This window comes from Podarcis muralis, chromosome 5 (genome assembly GCF_964188315.1).
Source record: "Podarcis muralis chromosome 5, rPodMur119.hap1.1, whole genome shotgun sequence".
NCBI lineage: Eukaryota > Metazoa > Chordata > Lepidosauria > Squamata > Lacertidae > Podarcis > Podarcis muralis.
The window spans coordinates 60,859,505-60,879,437 of record NC_135659.1 but is presented as its reverse complement, the minus strand read 5'-3'; the positions used below and the strand labels follow the sequence as shown (position 1 = coordinate 60,879,437).

The 19,933-nt window shown below is 42.6% G+C and overlaps 1 protein-coding gene across 6 annotated transcripts; it reads left to right on the top strand.

The window, feature by feature from the left end:
* Positions 1 to 208: 208 nt before the first annotated feature.
* Positions 209 to 19,885, top strand: RBBP5 (RB binding protein 5, histone lysine methyltransferase complex subunit). 6 transcript variants are annotated; one of them, XM_077928999.1, is made up of 15 exons: positions 209 to 471; positions 3,279 to 3,304; positions 3,653 to 3,825; positions 4,958 to 5,098; positions 6,164 to 6,326; positions 7,363 to 7,472; positions 7,906 to 8,025; positions 9,455 to 9,608; positions 9,712 to 9,783; positions 10,236 to 10,353; positions 12,075 to 12,144; positions 13,056 to 13,285; positions 14,222 to 14,416; positions 17,970 to 18,046; positions 18,342 to 19,885. In XM_077928999.1, exons 1-14 carry the CDS (start codon positions 453 to 455, stop codon positions 17,996 to 17,998), a joined length of 1,620 nt encoding a protein of 539 aa, XP_077785125.1. In that variant the 5' UTR covers positions 209 to 452; the 3' UTR covers positions 17,999 to 18,046; positions 18,342 to 19,885. The 6 variants fall into 6 exon arrangements, with proteins under 6 accessions (XP_077785125.1, XP_028590133.1, XP_028590134.1 ...); XM_028734302.2 differs by having other exon boundaries at positions 212 to 471; positions 14,222 to 14,299; XM_028734300.2 differs by lacking the exon at positions 17,970 to 18,046 and having other exon boundaries at positions 210 to 471; positions 18,345 to 19,885.
* The last annotated feature ends 48 nt before the right edge of the window (positions 19,886 to 19,933 follow it).

Below are 19,933 nucleotides of genomic sequence, written 5' to 3'. Positions count from 1 at the left end.
CAGCCAGGATAACCTGGTTGCAGCCGGATTTCAACATCTGGAAGCACGCAGGATCCCATACCTGCCCTAGAATAACATGCGTTACGCCAGCCCTGTTTCCTCCTCCGCTGCCGCCCGCCTCCCGGAACTCTTCGCGCACGCTGCTTCGTTTCGAGCCGGTGTTCTTTATTCGACGGACTGGGATTCGTAGCTGCCCTGGCGACTGCCTGCTCCTGACGCTACTCAAACCGTTTGCCCCGAGACGCTATTCGCCGCCGTCCCGAAGCGATGAAGGCGAGCGTCGAGGCCCGGAGTTCGGCGTGACTCGGAAGCCGGACCGGAGCCCTGCGCAACGAGTGGGCTGCGGTTGTGTCAGGCTGAGCCTTAAGCCGGGCCCCTTGGCTGGGTGTGCGCGAGGACCCCTGGGTCCTTGGTTCCGGAGCGGGATCGGACGGAGCGAGAAAGTGGCCAAGATGAATCTGGAACTGCTGGGTGCGTGGCTTTTTAAATGGTCGTGTCGAGCCCTCCTTGGTGCTTCGCTTTGGTGGGGCGGGAGGGGGCCGGAGCGGGCGGCTGGGCTGCGCGAGGGGGCCGGGGCGCCTGGGACGTGGAAGGCAGCGAAGTGCCGGGGCACCCGACCCGGACCAGGGGCCGGAGAAGCACTTGGGCTGGGGCGGCTCCTGGGAGAAGGTCCCCCTCCTCGCGCCGCTTGCACAAAACGCGGCTTCATAATTCTTGGCAGGGCGAGAGTGAAACCCACTGACACCTCTCTTAAGTTCATCATTAAGCTAACAAGTCAGGGGATGCAGCCCTGGGGGCTGGTTTAATGGCATGTAAATTCGTGGTCGCCCACCTTCGCTGCTCTCCTCTCCCTCTTCCTCCTCCTCCTCCTCGACTGGCAGAAACTGCTACCCTGAAGTCATGGCGGTGCTTGATTTCCCATGGCAGGTTTCTTTCCTCCTGCCTGCCCTGTTGCTAGGCCAAACAAGCTGACAGTCCCGTTGCCATGGCAGCCATGCCAGTTTTGACCACTCGGTTTCTAGTGTCTTGGGACCAAAGAAGTTTCTTCAGGCTGCAGTATTTGTTCACACAGCCATGAGTCAGCCCCACTGAACGTAGTGGCCGTTACTTCTAAGCAAGCATGTGTAGGATCGCACCGTTTGTGCTGCCCAGCGTTTGGTTATGCGTCAAGGGTACACCCTAGGGATCACACATTTTTAACGTGCAAGATAAGCGTTGCTCGTTCAGTGTACTGAAACATTGTGATACCCCACATTCTCCCTGGAAGATCTGGTTCACTTTAACCCGTTTGCCATCCTGCTCAAAGGTTTCTCAGAATTTGATCAAAGCTTTTCCTAGGCATAAGGGACGTGGGTGGCGCTGTGGGTAAAAGCCTCAGCGCCTAGGGCTTGCCGATCGAAAGGTCGGCGGTTCGAATCCCCACGGCGGGGTGCACTCCCGCTGCTCAGTCCCAGCGCCTGCCAACCTAGCAGTTCGAAAGCACCCCCGGGTGCAAGTAGATAAATAGGGACCGCTTACTAGTGGGAAGGTAAACAGCGTTTCCGTGTGCGGCTCTGGCTAGCCAGAGCAGCGATGTCACGCTGGCCACGTGACCCGGAAGTGTCTCCGGACAGCGCTGGCCCCTGGCCTCTTGAGTGAGATGGGCGCACAACCCCAGAGTCTGTCAAGACTGGCCCGTATGGGCAGGGGTACCTTTAACTTTAACTTTTTCCTAGGCATATTTACAGTCCAATCCTAACCAATCTCACTGATTTCTAAACCTCTTTTCAGTTGGTGTATTCTCAGTAGGGAAGGGGAATAATTTAGGTTCTTTAGCTTTTGATTTAAGACCTAGGAAGGATCAAACTGACACCGTGCTACTGCCTGCTCCAAAGGAAAGAGGAAAGATCCACATGCAAAGTGCCCACATACAAAGGATGAATTTGCAAAATTATTGTATCTTAAGCAGAAACCATTGACATTTTGGAAAGGTATTTGCAGGGCAACTGCCTCTTGATATTTATGCAAGTGGTCCGTGACACATGCTACATGGGAAGACAAAACCAGAAAAAGCAGACTACTTGACAAAGTGGGGAATCATTGCATTAAGTGCTAGTTCAGGTCTGGGAAGCCTTTTGGGCTCATCTCTGCCTATTGGCCATACTTATTGGGGATTATGGGAATTGTAGTTCAGCAACATGTGGTGGGACCAAAGGTTCCCCACACCTGTCCTAGCTGACCAGCTCCTGAATAGGAGAAAAACTGAAGAGTCAAAGTGGATGTGACATTAAATGCATTTTTAAAATGCAAATAGCATCAGCTGGTGGGGCATGAGGGCAACCATGGAGAGGAATTTTAACCCTTTCCCCACCTTTATTGTCCTGAGGATAATTCCGCCTCTAAAACCAGTATCTACATTGGGAAGAAATCCCCCATTTGCATCCCACGAATGGTAAGCCCACCCTCAGTTGATGTTATTTGCATTTTAAGAATTCTGCAAAGTGCAAAGATGCATTTTAACGTATGTAGTTTGACCCTCAGTCTTGGGGTGTTGTTGTTTTTTTAAAAAAATAATGTTATTAAATTTATTATATTCCATTCATTTTCAACACATTTAGATGGCTCATAATTAATGCAATAAAATAACAGTAATTATAAAGCACCATAAAATATAGGTTGACACAAGTAGACTAAAAACCCCAGATTAAAAGCCCCTACAGGCATGGCTTTACATATTTTTCTTCTACCTTCCTCACTTCCCATATAAGTAGGATTAGAAGCAGAGCTCTTTCTTTCTGAAGATTATTACATCAAGGTAATACTGAGGTTATTCTTACAGAGAGTTGTGATAATTTTGTAATGCTTGGCATCCGCATGTTTACATCAAATGTCATGCACTTACATTCTGCTCTATAGTCTTATTTTATTGTTGCCTAGATAGCTGATTTGCACCCACCTTGCCAAGTTAAGAATATTTTAGTTGTCTGTACTTTGTTGCTAGAACTACCTCCAGATTTTGAACTATGGGCCCACTTAGCACTCACCACTGATTTATAACCGTGGTGGGGAACCTGTGGCCCTCCTGATGTTACTGGACTATATAACTGTTCTCATCCTAGATCATTTGGTGTGCTGGCTGGAGCTGATGAGAGTTAAGGGCCGATGCCTGACATTTGGGATCAAATTTCTCATTATAAACAGCATACTTTTATTTTTTAAAAAAATTGAAGTATTGTATAACACAAAGAATGTGGTACTGTCTAACTTATTTCATGCTTTATACTTCTGTTTTATTTCAGAATCATTTGGACAGAACTATCCAGAGGTAAATGTCTCCCTCACTCAAAGTTGACACATTCTATTCTAATGTTGTTTGGCTTGTGACTTGGTTTTATTATGTTTGAAGACGGGAAGCAGATGTTTGCTGAACTGCAATGTGGATATTTGGTGTATGTTAAAGTGCATCAGGAAAACATGTCTATCTGAAAACCAGCATCCCTTCAACTTCTGATTTTTAATCTCATGCATACTTTCCCTTCAGTGTCTAGGTGATCTCTCAAATAGCAGTGGCCTTACTTTGCCTGAGACATTTCAAAGGTGTGAAGCATACTGGCTATATAGCTTTGAAGTGAAATTGGTTGACATTGATTTTTATACCTTTCATTGTTTTCAGGAAGCTGATGGCACACTGGACTGCATTAGTATGGCCCTTACTTGTACTTTTAACAGGTGGGGCACACTTCTAGCAGTAGGTTGTAATGATGGTCGGATTGTCATTTGGGACTTCTTGACAAGAGGCATAGCAAAAATCATAAGTGCTCATATCCACCCCGTCTGTTCTTTATGGTAAGAAATTTATTTCAATATGAGTTAAATATGATTTATCAATAGCATACTCTCAGCTTAAGTAAAAAACACAGTGTGCATGTCATGTGTTCAGTATATCATTTTCACAAGTTGAAAGTTACAAAGCTTGAACTCTGCATGAAGTTTACACTCCAAGAGCTAAAAAGGAAAGTTGGTTTTTAAAGTCATCTCTTTGATAGTGAAAGCTGCTGCAGGGAAAAAAATCAACGAAAGATCCAGCTACACAGATGATTCATGCCCCCCTCCCCACATGCATTCAGTATCTTTGGATCACAGCTATAGACTTGAGAATCCGATTGCCTCTTAGATTTTTGCAAGGGGCTTATGCTCGCCCGGTGGATCTTTTGATATTTTCTTTGAATTGATGAGCTCCATTCTGTATCATAGACTACTTTTCAAATGCCCTTCAGCTTCAAAATCAGTTTAACTTGCAATATGGGATGCAAGTTATCAAAGAAAAACAAGTCTAAATCCCTTTGAGCTCATGAAATTATCTTTTCTTTTGATCCTGGCTGCTTTGCATCCACCTGCTGGGAAAATGCGGAGTATAAGCTATAAATAAATAAATAAATAACTTCCCTTTCTCAGCACGGATAACTTTTTGAATTTGAAATTCACCATTCTAGAAATATTTTGCTTGTTACTTTTTATTGGATACTTCAAGACCTCATTGTTGGATTTTTTAATAACATACAGTAGAAAAAACAAACCCCAGTGTTTTGCTGTATCAAGTGTTTCTGGGTTTTGTAGGCTTTTTAGTGCAAAAGCCATAAAGTATTTTTATTACAAATGCTTTGTTTCAAGATATTTTACAATCTCCATTCTGCTCTGCTATAAATGCATTGGTATCTGAGTAAATTTAGCTTTAGTTGCAGTATAGAGCACTATTCACTTCAGTGTGGTTAAAATAATAGTCCCCAAAACAAATAATCTAACTGATTAGTTCTGTATACTGGCACCCCAGTTTAAATACATTTACTTGGATGTTCCTTTGATAGAACACTCTTTCGATTTGAAAGCATATTATGAGCCAGTAGCTCTGACCATTTTAAATAATATTTGTGGGGATAGCAACAAAACAAAGGTTGCAATCTTGAACTTTCTCTTCCAGTTGGAGTCGAGATGGCCACAAATTGGTGAGTGCGTCAACTGATAATATGGTATCTCAGTGGGATGTTCTGACTGGTGATTGTGACCAGAGGTTTCGTTTCCCTTCTCCGATCCTGAAAGTCCAGTACCATCCCCGCGATCAGTAAGTAATACTAACAAAAACCTTTCCCTAGAGCAGTCTTTGAAAATCGAATGGTTTCTTGCCTACCGTATTCTAATCAAGATTATATTTCATAATTTGCCTTATTCAACACAGTTCTATACTGTGGGCCATATTCATCAAAATTGCTGCTCTAGCGGGAGCCCGTGCAACAAGTCCCACTAGCGCAACAGGGGTCCTACCTCCTACAACACAGCCCTCAAATCAATTCAGGGGGGAGCAGTTGGGAGAACCCCCATAACAGTGTGCAGGGGGAGGAGAGGAGGGGTCCTTAGGCCTGGCAATCAGAAATGCTTGTGCTGATCATCATCCCAGTGTGGTGTTGAATTCCTCCACTACGAGAGATTATATGAAGCTTTGTTCCTGGAAGTCATCAATATGCTGGTGATAGTTCAATAGCAGTATTCAGAAGTGGCCCCTTGATGCATATATCCAACCCGTGAAGAGGGGTACCGGGATCCTGCCATGCAGCCTGAGACCACTGACTGCTCACCTCCCACTCCCACTTCCTGACATCTGGCATTGAGGGGGTCTTTGCATAGATAGTTGTACATGCAGAGACTCTTAATCCTAGTGGTGGCCATCTTTATGGCCCAATTCAATATGCTGCTACTTGTTTTAAAGCATGACTGCCATGTGATTGAAGAATAGTAGCCAAGTAATAGATTAAATCTGCATTAATTTGCATTTGTGGAAAACCACCATAATTCTAAAGAAAAAGATGCAGACACCTCATGCAAGAAAGGGCTCTGCCAAGCTTCTGCTTTCTATCTGCAGTGTCTTGTCTGCATCCCCAAGCCTTTTGCCTGGAGGGCTTTCCCTGCCTTGATCCCATCCCCTTCATCTCTGTGTTCTCTCTTTTTTCTTGTCCTCGCTGATCTCTAGCTCTGCAGCCTCTGCTTTCAGGCATACACAAAGTTCCTGCATCCTTAGAAACCTCCTTTTAGCCCACCCCTTTTCCCCCTGTTCCAAAAGAGACACCAGGTAAGAAAATAGAAAATTTGAGAATTTCTTTTTTTTGTTTCTTGTTGGTTTCTATTTGTTTAGAAACAGGGTGTTGGTATGTCCAATGAAGTCTGCACCTGTCATGCTAACATTGTCTGATTCAAAACATGTTGTCCTACCAGTGGATGATGATTCTGATCTGAATGTGGTGGCTTCTTTTGACCGGCGAGGGGAATATATCTACACGGGGAATGCTAAAGGGAAGGTGAGAACTCACTGAACTAATATTTTGTGGTTAGCGGGTTCAGTTATCTGATTTGTATGACTCGCTTTAGAAGTGTTGTAAATAGAAGAAATGTGCTTCCCTTTATTGCTGTCTTGGTTCTCTCTGTCTCTGTTTCTCTCTCTCAGCTCAAAATATTCCAGGAATATCATGATTCTAAGCAAAATTTATTTCAGCTTTGATGAAGCAGCTGGGTACACATTATCTAAAATAGACTATGCAGAAAAAAATTATCTTATTCAGAAATGAAAGGTTGTTAACATGTGAGGGTCACAGACAACTGCACTATAGTTCCTTGACTATAGCTTTTGTGTGCCACATTCAACCCATTGATGGATGTGAGAAGATTACACACACACACCTTGGCACCCTTTTGTACATCACCATTGCTTGATCTACATTATTGACATTCTTACCTACCAGTTCTAGCTGTGTATGGAGTTGCTGGCTTCTTTACATTTCTAATGAAAGCTTATATTTTTTAATGAAGAATTCAGCTTAGGCGCTCTGATGTATCTGCTGTGAACTGAATCAGATCCTAACTCTGTGTAACTTCATAACATTCCCTATTTAAATAAACATCCCAAATGCTTTGAAATTCCCCACCCCGCACCCGTCTGTGTCCAAGAAACCTTCAGAATTTAATGTAGTGAACAATGTCATCATGGGACTTTTTCTTTTGGACAGATCCCATTTTAGAGAATGAATTGCATGCAGTTGCTGCACAGAGATTGTCTACTCTAATTCCATACCTGCTCCATTGGATTTCACTGTCTTAAATTGATGGCGTTGCTGGTGTTGAACTTGCCACTAACCTCTCCTTTTTATTGATGAGAGAGGAAGACATGGTTCCTTGCTTAGTTGTCTCCTAAATCACTGACAGGACTGACTTTTAATAGCACACTTTGATGTCTGTGCAGACTTTTATTGCCTTTCCTTATGAACTCTAAACAAGAAGTGTATGTGGTGAAAAGGTCACAGTAAAAGTTACCTGATTTATTTTTACTTACGTTGTTAGATCTTGGTCTTAAAGACAGACACTCAGGACCTTGTTGCTTCCTTCAGAGTAACTACAGGAACCAGCAATACTACAGCTATTAAATCTATAGAATTTGCTCGAAAAGGAAGGTGAGTTGAAGACTTTGACTCTGTTCACGCTTTCATACATGGAGAGCTGCTATTCAAATAACATTGTCCTTGGGAAAGGGCTAAAGGAGGTATTTGGTTGTACCTTTGGTCTTAGTTTGTACTCAATTAACTTGCCAGTGCTTGTAGGGGTAAGAGTTTCATTACTTTTTAGTCTGACTGGTGATTTAGTTTTAATTATTTTTAGTGATATTGCTATATTGGATGCTTTTAATTAACTCTTATTGTATATCACCTAGAGGCTTGGGTAGAAGTGTAACAAATAAATTCAACAAAGTATTAATAATAATACTAGGATCCTGGTCTATGGGTTTATCCTATTTCTTATATAACCTGCTGGAGCACAGTGGCTCAGCAGTATATTTGGAATGAATGGTATCATCACAGCATTTTGTATCTCTTTCCCCTCCCTCAGTTGCTTTCTAATAAATACAGCTGATCGCATAATCAGAGTCTATGACGGTCGGGAAATCTTGACTTGTGGTAGAGATGGAGAACCAGAGCCAATGCAAAAGCTGCAGGACTTGGTGAACAGGTAGGAATTATCTGTCTTGAGTCAAGGGCATGTGCTTTTCCGTATTCAAAGGCCCTACTGCTAGTTTGTCCTCTGGTATAACTTCATTTCGCGAAGCTTGAAAAACAAGCATTCTACCCCCTAAAGACCTTGAGTGTTGTTGTTCCAAAGGAACTAGATCCAGATTGCCTGCTTCCTGGCTCCCGGAGCCCTTTCTTCTGCAGTAAAGCAGGATACACTTTCTACATTGTGCAGCACTGTCCAAAATTACCTTTACCTTTTGAATATGGGGAGGGGGAATGAGTCTTCTGTAATCCAAAAAGTAGGCTGTATTTTTTTTTACTTAAATTCAAAATACAATCTCTAACATAGCATCATGTAGTGTACAGAGAAGCCTGAGATTCATAGACAGGGCAGTGTTTGGATTAATTGCTACCTTTACTACATTTATAAAACATCTTTCTGCCAGTGCACTCAAGGCAGTTAAAAGGTTTAAATCTTCATTATTGATATTATTTCTTCTAGTTGTTAAACACTTCATAAACAAGTTTTCTAGGCAATGTACAAGTTGGTTTAAAACATAACAATTATATTGTAAAACCTGCAGTCAATCTTAAATTTCCAACCAAGAATGAAACCCAAATGCAAAAAGCCAACACAATAAAATGCAACACAGATCAAGGAGCTTAAAACAGCCATCGGTTAGCAGATCTAAAACCACTAAGACACACTACAGTTAAAGCCTTCAAATGCCCTGCAGAACAGAAAAATCATAGTCTGGGAAGAGGAAACTAAGATAGTCATGGCCAGTCGTCTGAGGGTGGGGGCAACGGGGTGGGCATGTGGCATTTTGGGGTGTTTTGCTATCTCACCTTTCTCTCTGATGCAGCTAGGTTGTTTGGCTGCTAATGAAGATAGAACTGGTTTTTGCTAGGCTGGTGGGGGCGGGGACTCATCTCAATGCTCCCTTTGAAGCAGCCAGATGGAATGATGGGAGTTGTTGACAGTTCTTTGCTTAGCTGCCAGCGAGGTCCTTCTCACAGTTTTTAAGTCACTCCTCTGCACCAGCTACTGTCCTATTATTATATTTTTCTGTAAGTTCACATCAGTTCTGATTGCTTATAAAAGTGACTAAACACAGCACCAAAGTCTGCAACAAATCAATAGCAAGGCAAGTGAAGCAACTGCAATCTGCATATAGTTTTTCAAGCTTTCTTATATTCTTCTAGATTTGTTTGCGTGAGACTTAAGATCAAAGAAGTTACTTTGGGGGAACGTATCCTGACTTGACCGATTTGTATAACTTGCATTGCAGAATTTGCTATTTGCAGTTTCAGAGAAGCCCGCTTCCAGCTATGCATAATCATCTTTTAACAATTGCAATCCTTTTGAACCCTGCTTCTCCCTAGTGTACACTTGAACAAGGTTCTGTTAATTGCTATTTCTGCAGGACGCCTTGGAAGAAATGCTGTTTCTCTGGCGATGGGGAGTACATTGTTGCAGGGTCAGCACGTCAGCATGCTTTGTACATCTGGGAGAAGAGCATTGGGAACTTAGTGAAAATCCTCCATGGCACAAGGGGAGAGCTGTTGCTAGATGTGGCAGTAAGTACTGCATTGTCTCCTCCTAACAGGATTCACGGCATTGGGCCAGACTGTATTTTTAAAAAATGTGCCACTTTTCTTCCCTCTTTCTGGTATAATCTAGTGGCATCCTGTCCGACCTATCATCGCTTCCATTTCCAGTGGTGTAGTATCCATATGGGCTCAAAATCAAGTGGTAAGTAGTACTGAAGCATTTTCTTCCATTGCTACACTTTAATTTCCCTGGATGACCCTTATTTCATTGGTCATTCTGGTTTTATTTTTTGCCATTATTTGCATAAGCTTTTACACTGCAGGACCAACATCTTTCTAAAAATACTCACCAGAGAGAATCAAATAATTTCAAAACTGATAAAAAACTGTTTTGTAGCCAGAGGGTTGCAAGAATGGTTTTCACTGAGGAGAGAAGAAAAATGGGAAGAGATGAAAGAGATCCTGATTTCACGTTACGTAAAACAAGTAACTAGCCCTCTTGTTTAGTAAGCCTTGTGACTCTGTATCTCAAAGAAGGACTGGTCCTATGATGTCGCACATGGTTTGTGGCACTTTGGTGCATAGCTCGGGTGTGATTATATAGCTGCTGTACCAGGGCACGAATGTAAAATGTTCTTTGGATTTGTGGCTTAGGAAAACTGGAGTGCCTTTGCACCTGATTTTAAGGAACTGGATGAAAATGTAGAATATGAAGAGCGAGAGTCTGAGTTTGACATAGAAGATGAAGATAAGAGCGAGCCAGAGCAGACAGGTAAAGAATGCATTGACTGGAATTGCCCAGTGTAAAAGTATATGGACTGTGTATAGCTTTGCATCCTTATTGTGTAGCATCAGCCCAGATTACCCCCTTCCTCTGCCCCCAGAACTGGAGCTGCAAGCAATCTTCACCTCTTGGTGCACATCATGGTACAAGATAATACTGAGGTACAAAAAGCACCTCAGTATTATTCTCTGAAACGTCATCCACTGTGTGTGAATGGCAGAGTAAAAAACGCAATAATTAGTGATGCCCTTTCTGGGTCTGATGATATACCGTAATATAAGCCGCACTTTCCCCCCAAATTCCGACCGTGAAAAGTTTAAATGTGGCTTATATTCGCAACCTTACGGTATGCAGCCAGGAGCAAGGGGCAAACAGCGCCAGGAGCGTGGCAAAGTGGCACCTGCCCCATGCATAATCCCACGTCCTCTAACCCAAAGCCGGAAAGGGAGAGAGCGATGAAGAGGAAAGGCCACTGGCAACGCAGTGCGGCTCCCTCCCTCCCGCCCAGTGTGCAGTCAGGAGCAGCGAGGAAGGGAGCAGCTTATATTCGGGTATTTTTTCTTTTTGTCTTCCCCCCTCCAATTTTAAAGGTGTGGCTTATATTCAGGCCACTATGGTATTAGTATGTTTTGTATCTTGTACACCTCAAGAATATTTTGTATTCAAGGTGTGAGATACAAATTTAACAGTTCTTCTGATTTAACACAGTTTGAGACTTTGAATCTATAGGCTACATATCAAGACCCATTTCATGGCCCATCTAGTATAAGCGTTAGCAAACTGTTTCTAGTTTTTGTTGCTACTACTCCTTATTCTGTGCTGTTTTGGGATCCCAGATTAGTTATTCCAGTACCCAAACTACCCACTAGGTAACTTTCATTTAGTTTCATTTCCAGAGAATGCCTTTGCATCTAGGAAGGCTGAGCACCCTAGACTCCCTTTCCAGTGGTGCTGATGAGTCTTCTGTTACTGATGCTTACATTGTCTTCGGTCCTTACTTCCTATACTTGTGGGTTCTTGCAGTCCAAGGTTCTTGTCTTCTGTTCTTCCCTAGTTATCTGTTGCGTTTTTCAGCCAAGCAAGAATTCTTGTTCCGATTCTTTACTTCCAGACTTCTAGTAGCCATCTGTTTGATGTCTTCAGAGAGTTGTTATCCTACTGATCAAGGTTCTGTGGGCATTTAAAACTACCGCTGGTGCTTAATGGCTTGTTCACTGACAGCTGATTTAGCTGCAATCTGGTCTGACACAAACCGCAGTCCTGCAGAATTTAAGCAGGTACTTCCTAGTATTTGGAAAAAGGGGACATGATTACTGAAGTCGGTGCAAAGGCTCACATTCCACTTAATTTTCACCTTTGCTAGATTTATGTTTTAACAATGTACCTAGGCAAACAAGCTTCAGTAATGAAATGCCATAGCTGTTGCTAGGGAAACAAGGTTGAATGTAAGGCAATAAAAGCCCAGATTTGTGGTGGTGCCAAACAAGGTAAGTATACAGCAGGATTTTTAAAAAAAGTCTGGAGAAGAAAAGAGGCTCACTTCTCATTGCCATTTTTTTCCATTGCCAATTATTTTGTAAGAAGTTAGGTATCAGAACAGCATGAGTTTAATTTTGTGACATAGGGCTTATTTGGGCATTAGATGAGGCTTGGCAATGAGACCTCTCTGTTGCTGCCAACTTGTGATTTAGAATTTCTTTGGTTATCAGGTGCTGATGCTGCGGAGGATGAGGAAGTGGACGTCACCAGTGTAGATCCCATTGCTGCTTTTTGTAGCAGGTGAATGTGGCGGCGGCAAGGGTGTTGAAAGATTGCACACAATAAATATTTGCTGATCACTAAAAATATATGTTCACTAGGACTGTCAACTAATTAAAGAAATCTTAGTTAGTTACGGGTTTTAATAGATGAACAGTGCAGTTCTGTGCAGGCTTACTCTGAAGAAAGTCACCCTGTGTTCAGTAAGACTCTCCCTGGCTAGGCCAGTTAGGATTGCAGAGTAAATATGCATATCTTTTCATATGAGCAAGGCAGAGCCTCCCTATGAACCTATTTAGGCTCCCCAGGCCTTCCCATTGGGCTGCTGTGTGGTTTGGCTCAATCATGGCCACCTGACCATCACCTGATGTCGCTTGACAGGTAAACTTGGTTCTTTCTTTACAGCTTCTAGTAGAGTTCGGTGTTTCTTGAATTTGGCTCCTTTTTCTGTCATCCTGCAGCAACAGAAAAAGATGCCAAATTCAAAAAGGGCCCAATTGCATATGGAAAGGAAGAGTTGCTTAGACGTGCTCCCAGTTCTTCCTTTACAACTCAGCTTGAATTCAAACCAGGCTGCAAAGGAAGAATGGGGAGGACATTTCAGATTCTACCTTTGAAGTTGAATCACCTGACCTCCATATGATTTACAGGTGAGCAGCCCCACCCACCAGTCAAAATGACCTGTAGGAGAAGTTCTGGATCTAGTGTGGCCAATGGCCAAGGATAATGGGGGGTCATAGTTAGCAAAATCTGATGGGCCATGGGTTAGCCATTCCTGCTGTAGAGTGTGTCTGAATGGCTGATTTTGGAGGTCAGTGTAGCTCTTGTTCTGGATAAGAACACAAGAACAAAATTGTGTTTAGGTGTGTTTTTTCAATCCTGTAGCATGAGTTCTGTGTGTTTAATGGAAAAAAATACAATTTCCTTGGCAGCGATGAAGAATTGGAAGACTCCAAAGCTTTGTTGTACTTGCCTATTGCTCCTGAAGTGGAAGACCCAGAGGAAAACCCTTATGGTCCTCCACCAGATGCAGTGCAGACCGCCTTACCTGATGAGGGAATAGGCTCTGAGAAGAAGAGGCAGTCTTTGTCTGATGGACCTCAGCCACCAAAGAAGAAACCTAAAACAACCAACATAGAACTGCAGGGAGTACCCAATGATGGTGAGGGAGAATTGTTATCATTGCTGCTGTCCAATAGCTTCGTAACTTCAGATTATATTAGAACTTAGCAAAAATGGCTGTGAGTAGTAAATAAGTCCTTTCTCAGCTTGTGTCATTACAATTGACAGGGCATTTGAACTGCTAGATAAGCTAGGGTTGCCGTATTTCAAAAAGTGAAGCGGACACAAAAGTTGTTGAGTTTTTTTAGAGTTTTGCCCTAAGTTGTTGAGCTTTGCAAAATCTTAAAAAAGAATGAAGTTGTTGAACTATTTTTAAGGGAATTCAACAAAATCTAGACTTCCAACATAGGTTTGCCATGCGTCCGGATCTTCCCAGACATTTCTGCGATTTCCACCTGGACACTGTTTCCAACAGCCACTATATCCAGGAAAATCCAGGCGTATGGCAACCCTAATTTAAGCAAGTAAGATCCCTATGTTTCTTGTTCTCTTATATCTCATTATCTTACTCACTTGGGGCTAACAGTACTGAATCTTTCCTCACGTGCTTAGAATTTTTGTCTGGCTGCACTCCTTAGTGGGGAGGCACTCCTCCTATCTGTGACCACTGAATGGAAATTATGGTCAATTAGCTCAAGTACTTGCTTAGTAACCTGTGGTGTTATACATTTCCTCTAAAGCACCTGGACCAGGTGCTGTCTTGACCTGAGCAGACCAGTTTATTCTTCGGTTCTGTACAACAAACTGCTGGTAAATTCAACTTTATTCTACCTTCTGGGTCATCCTACTGTCCAAAAATGATTCAGAACCTCTGCTCTCCCTTTCTTATTTCTAAAAAAAGAGGAAAATGCCATAAGTCCCCTTTCTTGTGTTATGGCATGAGCCTTAAGAGATCTGCAAAGCACACAGGGCGAGTAAATGCACTGTAAACTGAAAAGATGTACTTCCTGTTCCAAACCTGCCTCTTCCTTTGCAGAAGTCCATCCGCTTCTGGGTGTGAAAGGAGATGGTAAATCCAAGAAGAAGCAAGCAGGCAGGCCTAAAGGATCAAAAGGTAAAGAGAAAGATTCTCCATTTAAACCGAAACTCTACAAAGGGGACAGAGGTTCTTTACCTCTGGAAGGAGCAGCGAAGGGTAAAGTGCAGGCGGAGCTGGGACAGCCTTTGCCAGGTAAGGACCCAGTGTGAGCGTCTGCTTGCTTGGTGACCTTGCTTCGTACAGACATGGCATAGCCTTAGCACTTTAGCTCCCCAAACGGCAGTTGCTTGCTAAGTGTTTTAGCTGCTCTGCTTTCAAGGACAGACAAAATTTTGCTTCTTGGAACAGGACGGTTGCCCTCGTTGCCACAAATAACGATAAGCACCCACAACTTGTAGGCACAGCAGGTAAATAATGCGAAGGCTGAGAAAAATAAGATGTGTCGTACAGAAATTGCATCGAGCCATTAACTTGAGGGTTCTCCTCCTAGGAGTTCACATCATTGGCGCCACACAACCCAAATTTGCTAGTCGTGAAGGCTGTTTTGGAGTCCAAAGCAGAGATAAAAAATGATGGGGAGCATGCAGAGCTAAAATATTGTTGCGTGATGCTCTTGTGAAATATCTGATGTTGCAAAAAAAGAAAAGATTAAAGGGGGAAAGGGAGTAGCTATCCCACAGTAGCATTTCTGGTGACTGTGGTTGAGTTTCATTGCCTATAAAAATTTAGTGATGTGTCCATATTACAGATCCATGCTCTGGACAGTTGCTTGCTAGTTGGAAGGTTGCTACCAAGAGTTTTAAAACTGGCTCTATGTATTTTATCTAAGCAAGTTCAATAATATTGGCAGTAAGTTGAATGCGAGAGTTCTACATACCCTTACTTCAGTGCTATGCAGGTGATCAGTGCCCATATTTTACTCCTCTAATTGTGTGTAAATTTGGGAAAGCTGCTTTCTGCCCAGTTTGACAAAGTTCAGCGAGCCAGGAGAAAGTGGGTTTTGCAAGGAACAGGAAGTGACTTTTGATCATATTTTATATAAAAATTGCTACACATAATAGGGATTCAGATGTGATAATGTATGTGCAAAATTTTGTATGTCCTTGAAGTTCAGCAGCTATTGCTGTGATTTTTTTTTATAATCTCCAGAACAGCTATTTTTTTAACCCTTTCTTTCCCTCACTGCTGGTCCTGTGTTACCCAGCTTGCTCATTGTCCTTCCTGCTCTGCTCCTGTTAAGTTGCTTTTGTAGTATTAATAAATGCATTGAGTTATTGCTTACAAGTGATGCAATGAACAAAATATGGCAGCTTTCCAAAGCAGAAATCTGTTTGCTTTGTTGTTTTCCTGCTAACTTATGTTTGCTCTGTAGCTTCTCAACAAAGCCGTTTTAGTAAGTACTCAGTGGTACAACTTCTTGTAAGACACCCCCTCCCCGCCAGAAGGTACCCTTGAAGTTTTGCAGAAATGAGATTGAGATCAAATGGCACCATGCTACACATTTTCTGAAATCTTTAACTATAGTAGGTATATGCAGGAGAGCCACCATGTTAAAAAGTATGGGTGGTATCTGACTGAATCATACTCGAAACAGGCCCATCAAAATGAATGGGCAAGTTAACATTTGCCAGCTTAAGTCCATAGATTTCCATGAGTCTGCTCTGAAGAAGTCAGATACCATCCATTCATTGTTCATGTTTTTGACAATGCAAACATATTACTTGGACAGAGCAGAGTTAGCGGCCAAATCCTTAAAAAAAAACCCCCACACAATTTTCTAGATTTGTTTAGAAGTTTGCAACTATGAAGTCATTGTTACTTTATTTGGGGAGTGTTACAGAGCTGATGCAGGAATAGATGCCTGCCTATGAGAGGAGGCAAGAAACCAAGTAAACGGGATGCCTGTGCCAGAAGAACAGTATATCATCCTTCCTCCTGGCGTGGGCTTACAGTCAAATTGGTGCTTTGGGCTATCCTCTGTTAGACTCAGATGCAACTCCTTTTATTCAGAAATGTTGACCCACTCGAGGCGTGAACTGTAGAGCAGGAGCTCTGCTTTTCACAGTCAAGCTCTGGCCTGTTTTTGGTTGTTAATTAAAAATACTTAGGAAAATGCTTGTCTTGTCTTCAACAACTTTCTGGGGGGGAATAGGAAGCTACCTTACAGCGCATCAAATCCTTAGTCCTAGCTCAGCATTGTACTTGCTGGCTGGCAGTGGCTGTCCAGGATATTAAGCAGAAGTCCTTTGCTGCCCAACCATGGATTAAACCCGTGGCTTTTTGCAAGGAAAGCATGTGATCTACCACTGAGTGGTGGTTTTTCTCCTATGCAGCATGCTTTTCCTTAAGTGTAATATTCTGAAGCAGGGGTAGCAAACTGGCAGCCCACAGGCCTCTGAAATATCTCTCTCTGACTTCTAAGCAGCTGTACCAGATTTGAAGGAAGGTATGTTTTTCTTTTAAAAAAAGGTTGAAGAAAATACTATTTTAGAAACTGTAAGGGAGAAAGAGATCCCTTATTTTAATACTACACGATCCAATCGTAGTCCTTACTGCTAGGTGGATGCCTTATTATAGAGTCGTGGCATCCCTACATGGGGTTGAGTTTTGTGGCAAAAATATGCTTCCTCCTTTGGAGCATTGCTGGGAGAGTGGCTGTCAAGAGGTCATTTGCTTCATTCGCTGGTCTTCAGTCAAGACAGTCAGACATAAAAATCTTGATACTGAATGCCTCATCCACTGACACCCACCTTATTATTAAGTAAAATGTGGCCAAAAAAGTTCCTTATGGAACTTTCCTGCTTTAGGATTTAAAAGGGTTTATTTAAGTTCAGTCTGTTGGTTTGTGTGGGAAGCCTTGCAGTCCAAGCCACTAGGGATATCAGGCATTAGTGTTTGAGGTTCCATTTTGAATTCCAGGCTCCATCTTGGAGGAGACACGAGCTGCCTCCTCATGGCTCATCCCAAACCTAATAATAATAATAATAATAAATTTTATTTATATCCCGCCCTCCCCAGCCGAAGCCGGCCTCAGGGTGGCTAACAACAATAAAACAGTACAAAAGTACAGCATAAACAGCATTCTAAAATCATTCATTATAAAATTAATTAATTCAAGCCACTGGCAACCATTGGGCCAGAGCTCCGCGAAGATTGCCGAGGGAGGGAGTCAGGCTGTCCCCTGGCCAAAGGCCTGGTGGAACAGCTCTGTCTTGCAGGCCCTGCGGAAAGATGTCAAGTCCCGCAGGGCCCTGGTCTCTTGTGACAGAGTGTTCCGCCAGATCGGAGCCACAGCTGAAAAAGCCCTGGCTCTAGTTGAGTGATTTTAATCACTCAGAAGTGCCATCTACTCCTAGGAGGGATTGAGCTGTTAGGCACCTCCCTGACTTACTGCTCTATTCCTATTGAGGTTCAAAGCCTTCTTAGGCTCAAGTGCCATGCAACATATTTATATACAACTATCTTGATTCAGGAAAAGATATAACTGTAAACATGGCTTTATTCTCGGTATGTACTTGTAAGTAGCTATATCAAGACTCCATTGTTCAAAAGCACATTTCAACTTGTGCTTTTTAGTCTCTGGAAAATTTCAGCTCAGGAAAGGACCGAACACTGTGCTGCTTCCTTGTCTTGCACAGAGCACGGATAATAAATTGATACCGAGCTGTAATCATCGCACAGCTCCTGCCTCAACTGCCTGCCTGCTGTCCACATCCTCAATAATCCCTTCCCTTTTCCCATGCAGAGTTCACAGACAGCAAGTGTGCTTACTAGCTACAACACAAGTCTGTACAACTTCCTTATTCCCTATACTTAAACCAGGTAAGCTTGCAGAAATCCCAGTGGCAGGGAATTACTGAGTTTCTCAAGGATCTTATCCAGTTCTGACATCCCTTTTTAAAAAACCTTTTTAAAGACTTCTAATCAAAAGCAGAGAAATGAAGCATCATAACATGTTGGACAAAAGCTTCCCCTTTAACCTCTTTGCGTCAGTTGGGAGTGGTCTTGTACAATCCAGCTTCTGGTGTTGCAGGTATCTGTGAGAGTCCTTTTAAAAATGTTGATTTTTTTTTTTATTTTCAAAAATATTTGATTTTTGGTTTGGTGTTTCTTTTAGCAGGTGGTGGTATTTCAGAGCTATTATGAAGACTTCCCAACCTTCCTCACCTTTCCTTATTCAGTCAGATAATGGACTGACTTTAAGCTACTATGGTCAGGACAAGTGACCTGGCTACCTATGGATACAGGGGACATTAAAAAAAAGAAGAAAATGCAAATTATGGAAGAGGAAAATGCTTTCCCCCAATCCTGTCTTCCTGCTAACAGTGAACAAACTGTTGACTCTCAGGAAAGAAGATTTGTAGAGAACCTGATGGAAAGGAACTGCTTTTTGCTGGTTAGTCTGCATTTGCCCCCCAAAGTACAATGAAGTCTTTCACAGGACGAGAAGACCTGCTTGCCTCCAAGTTTAAGGTCTTTTAGTTTCTGTTGCATCATTCAATTCTCAAGAGGATGATTGTCCTGTCTCCATGAAGGCCCCTCATGCTGCTGTGGATCCCAGCACATTCCTTTGGCAGTGTTGCTAGTTTAAGCAAACTACTCTTTGCACCATTATTTCCTCTGCATTATTCACACTGGTTTGCATTGACTTGGTAGACATGCTTTTTAGGTACCCTTTATACAGCAAGACAACTTAACTTACAAGTTGCCTGCTTTTGCAGGTTTGGAACAGACATTTGGAATCCAAATGACTCCAAAGAGGTTTATAACTGATTGGATACTGATTGCAAGAACCAGGGAGGGCAGAGGGGACATATATCTGGAGAGAAAGGAGAGGGTTGGGATGATGTTGGGCCAAAGCATGAGTGGGACACGTCTCAGCATGTTTCCATGCTGGACTTCTACAGCTCAAGAGACGCTCGTTTTCCCTCCACTTGAGGATGTGCCAGGCAAATGAGTATCTCCCTGGGAATGTTTAGATGAATCTGCACACAAGACATGGGAATATACTGCTTAAGTCATTTATGTTTCTGTTTTGTGTTCTATCCAAAGCCATCCAGAGATTTCCGTTTTTGGCTGGGCCTGTATTAGAAAAGGTTGCATCCTGCATTTTCATTTCTTGCCATTGTAGTTGTTTATCCAAAGTCTTATCAGTCTCGTAAATCGGGAGATTTATTTTCCCCCGCCTCCCCAATCTCCAGAATATACATGAACATCTTGCAGGAGGTTCAATTGGCCCATGGGATGCATTGGGAAATGCAGAGATAAAACTTGCAAACTTCAAAATATTGATTTGAAGTCCCATATATTGTACTGTATGATATAATTTATGCCATCCCCAACCACCAGGTGTTTTGTGCAGCCTTCTGCTGTATAATCCTGCTACTTTCAACCTGCCAATCCATCAAAAGATGGGAAGGTTGCTTGGGTAGCAATCACTGCTCTGCATAATATGGTGTCCTGGATTCCAACCAGCTTCTGCAGGTTTCTCTACTTCAGTGTCCATTGCTTAGTTTTCTTTCAGGCTTGCTTTAATTATTTTGATATTCCTGTAGCTTGTACAAAACCTGCCAGATAGTGTGATTGGTTGCTAGTTATTCATAAAGTACTGCTGTCATGGTAGCATTTGTGTTTGTAAATAAAGAAGTATGTTTTATTAAACCACGTGAATCATGTTTTTCCCTTCTCTCTCCACCCCACCCATTTTGT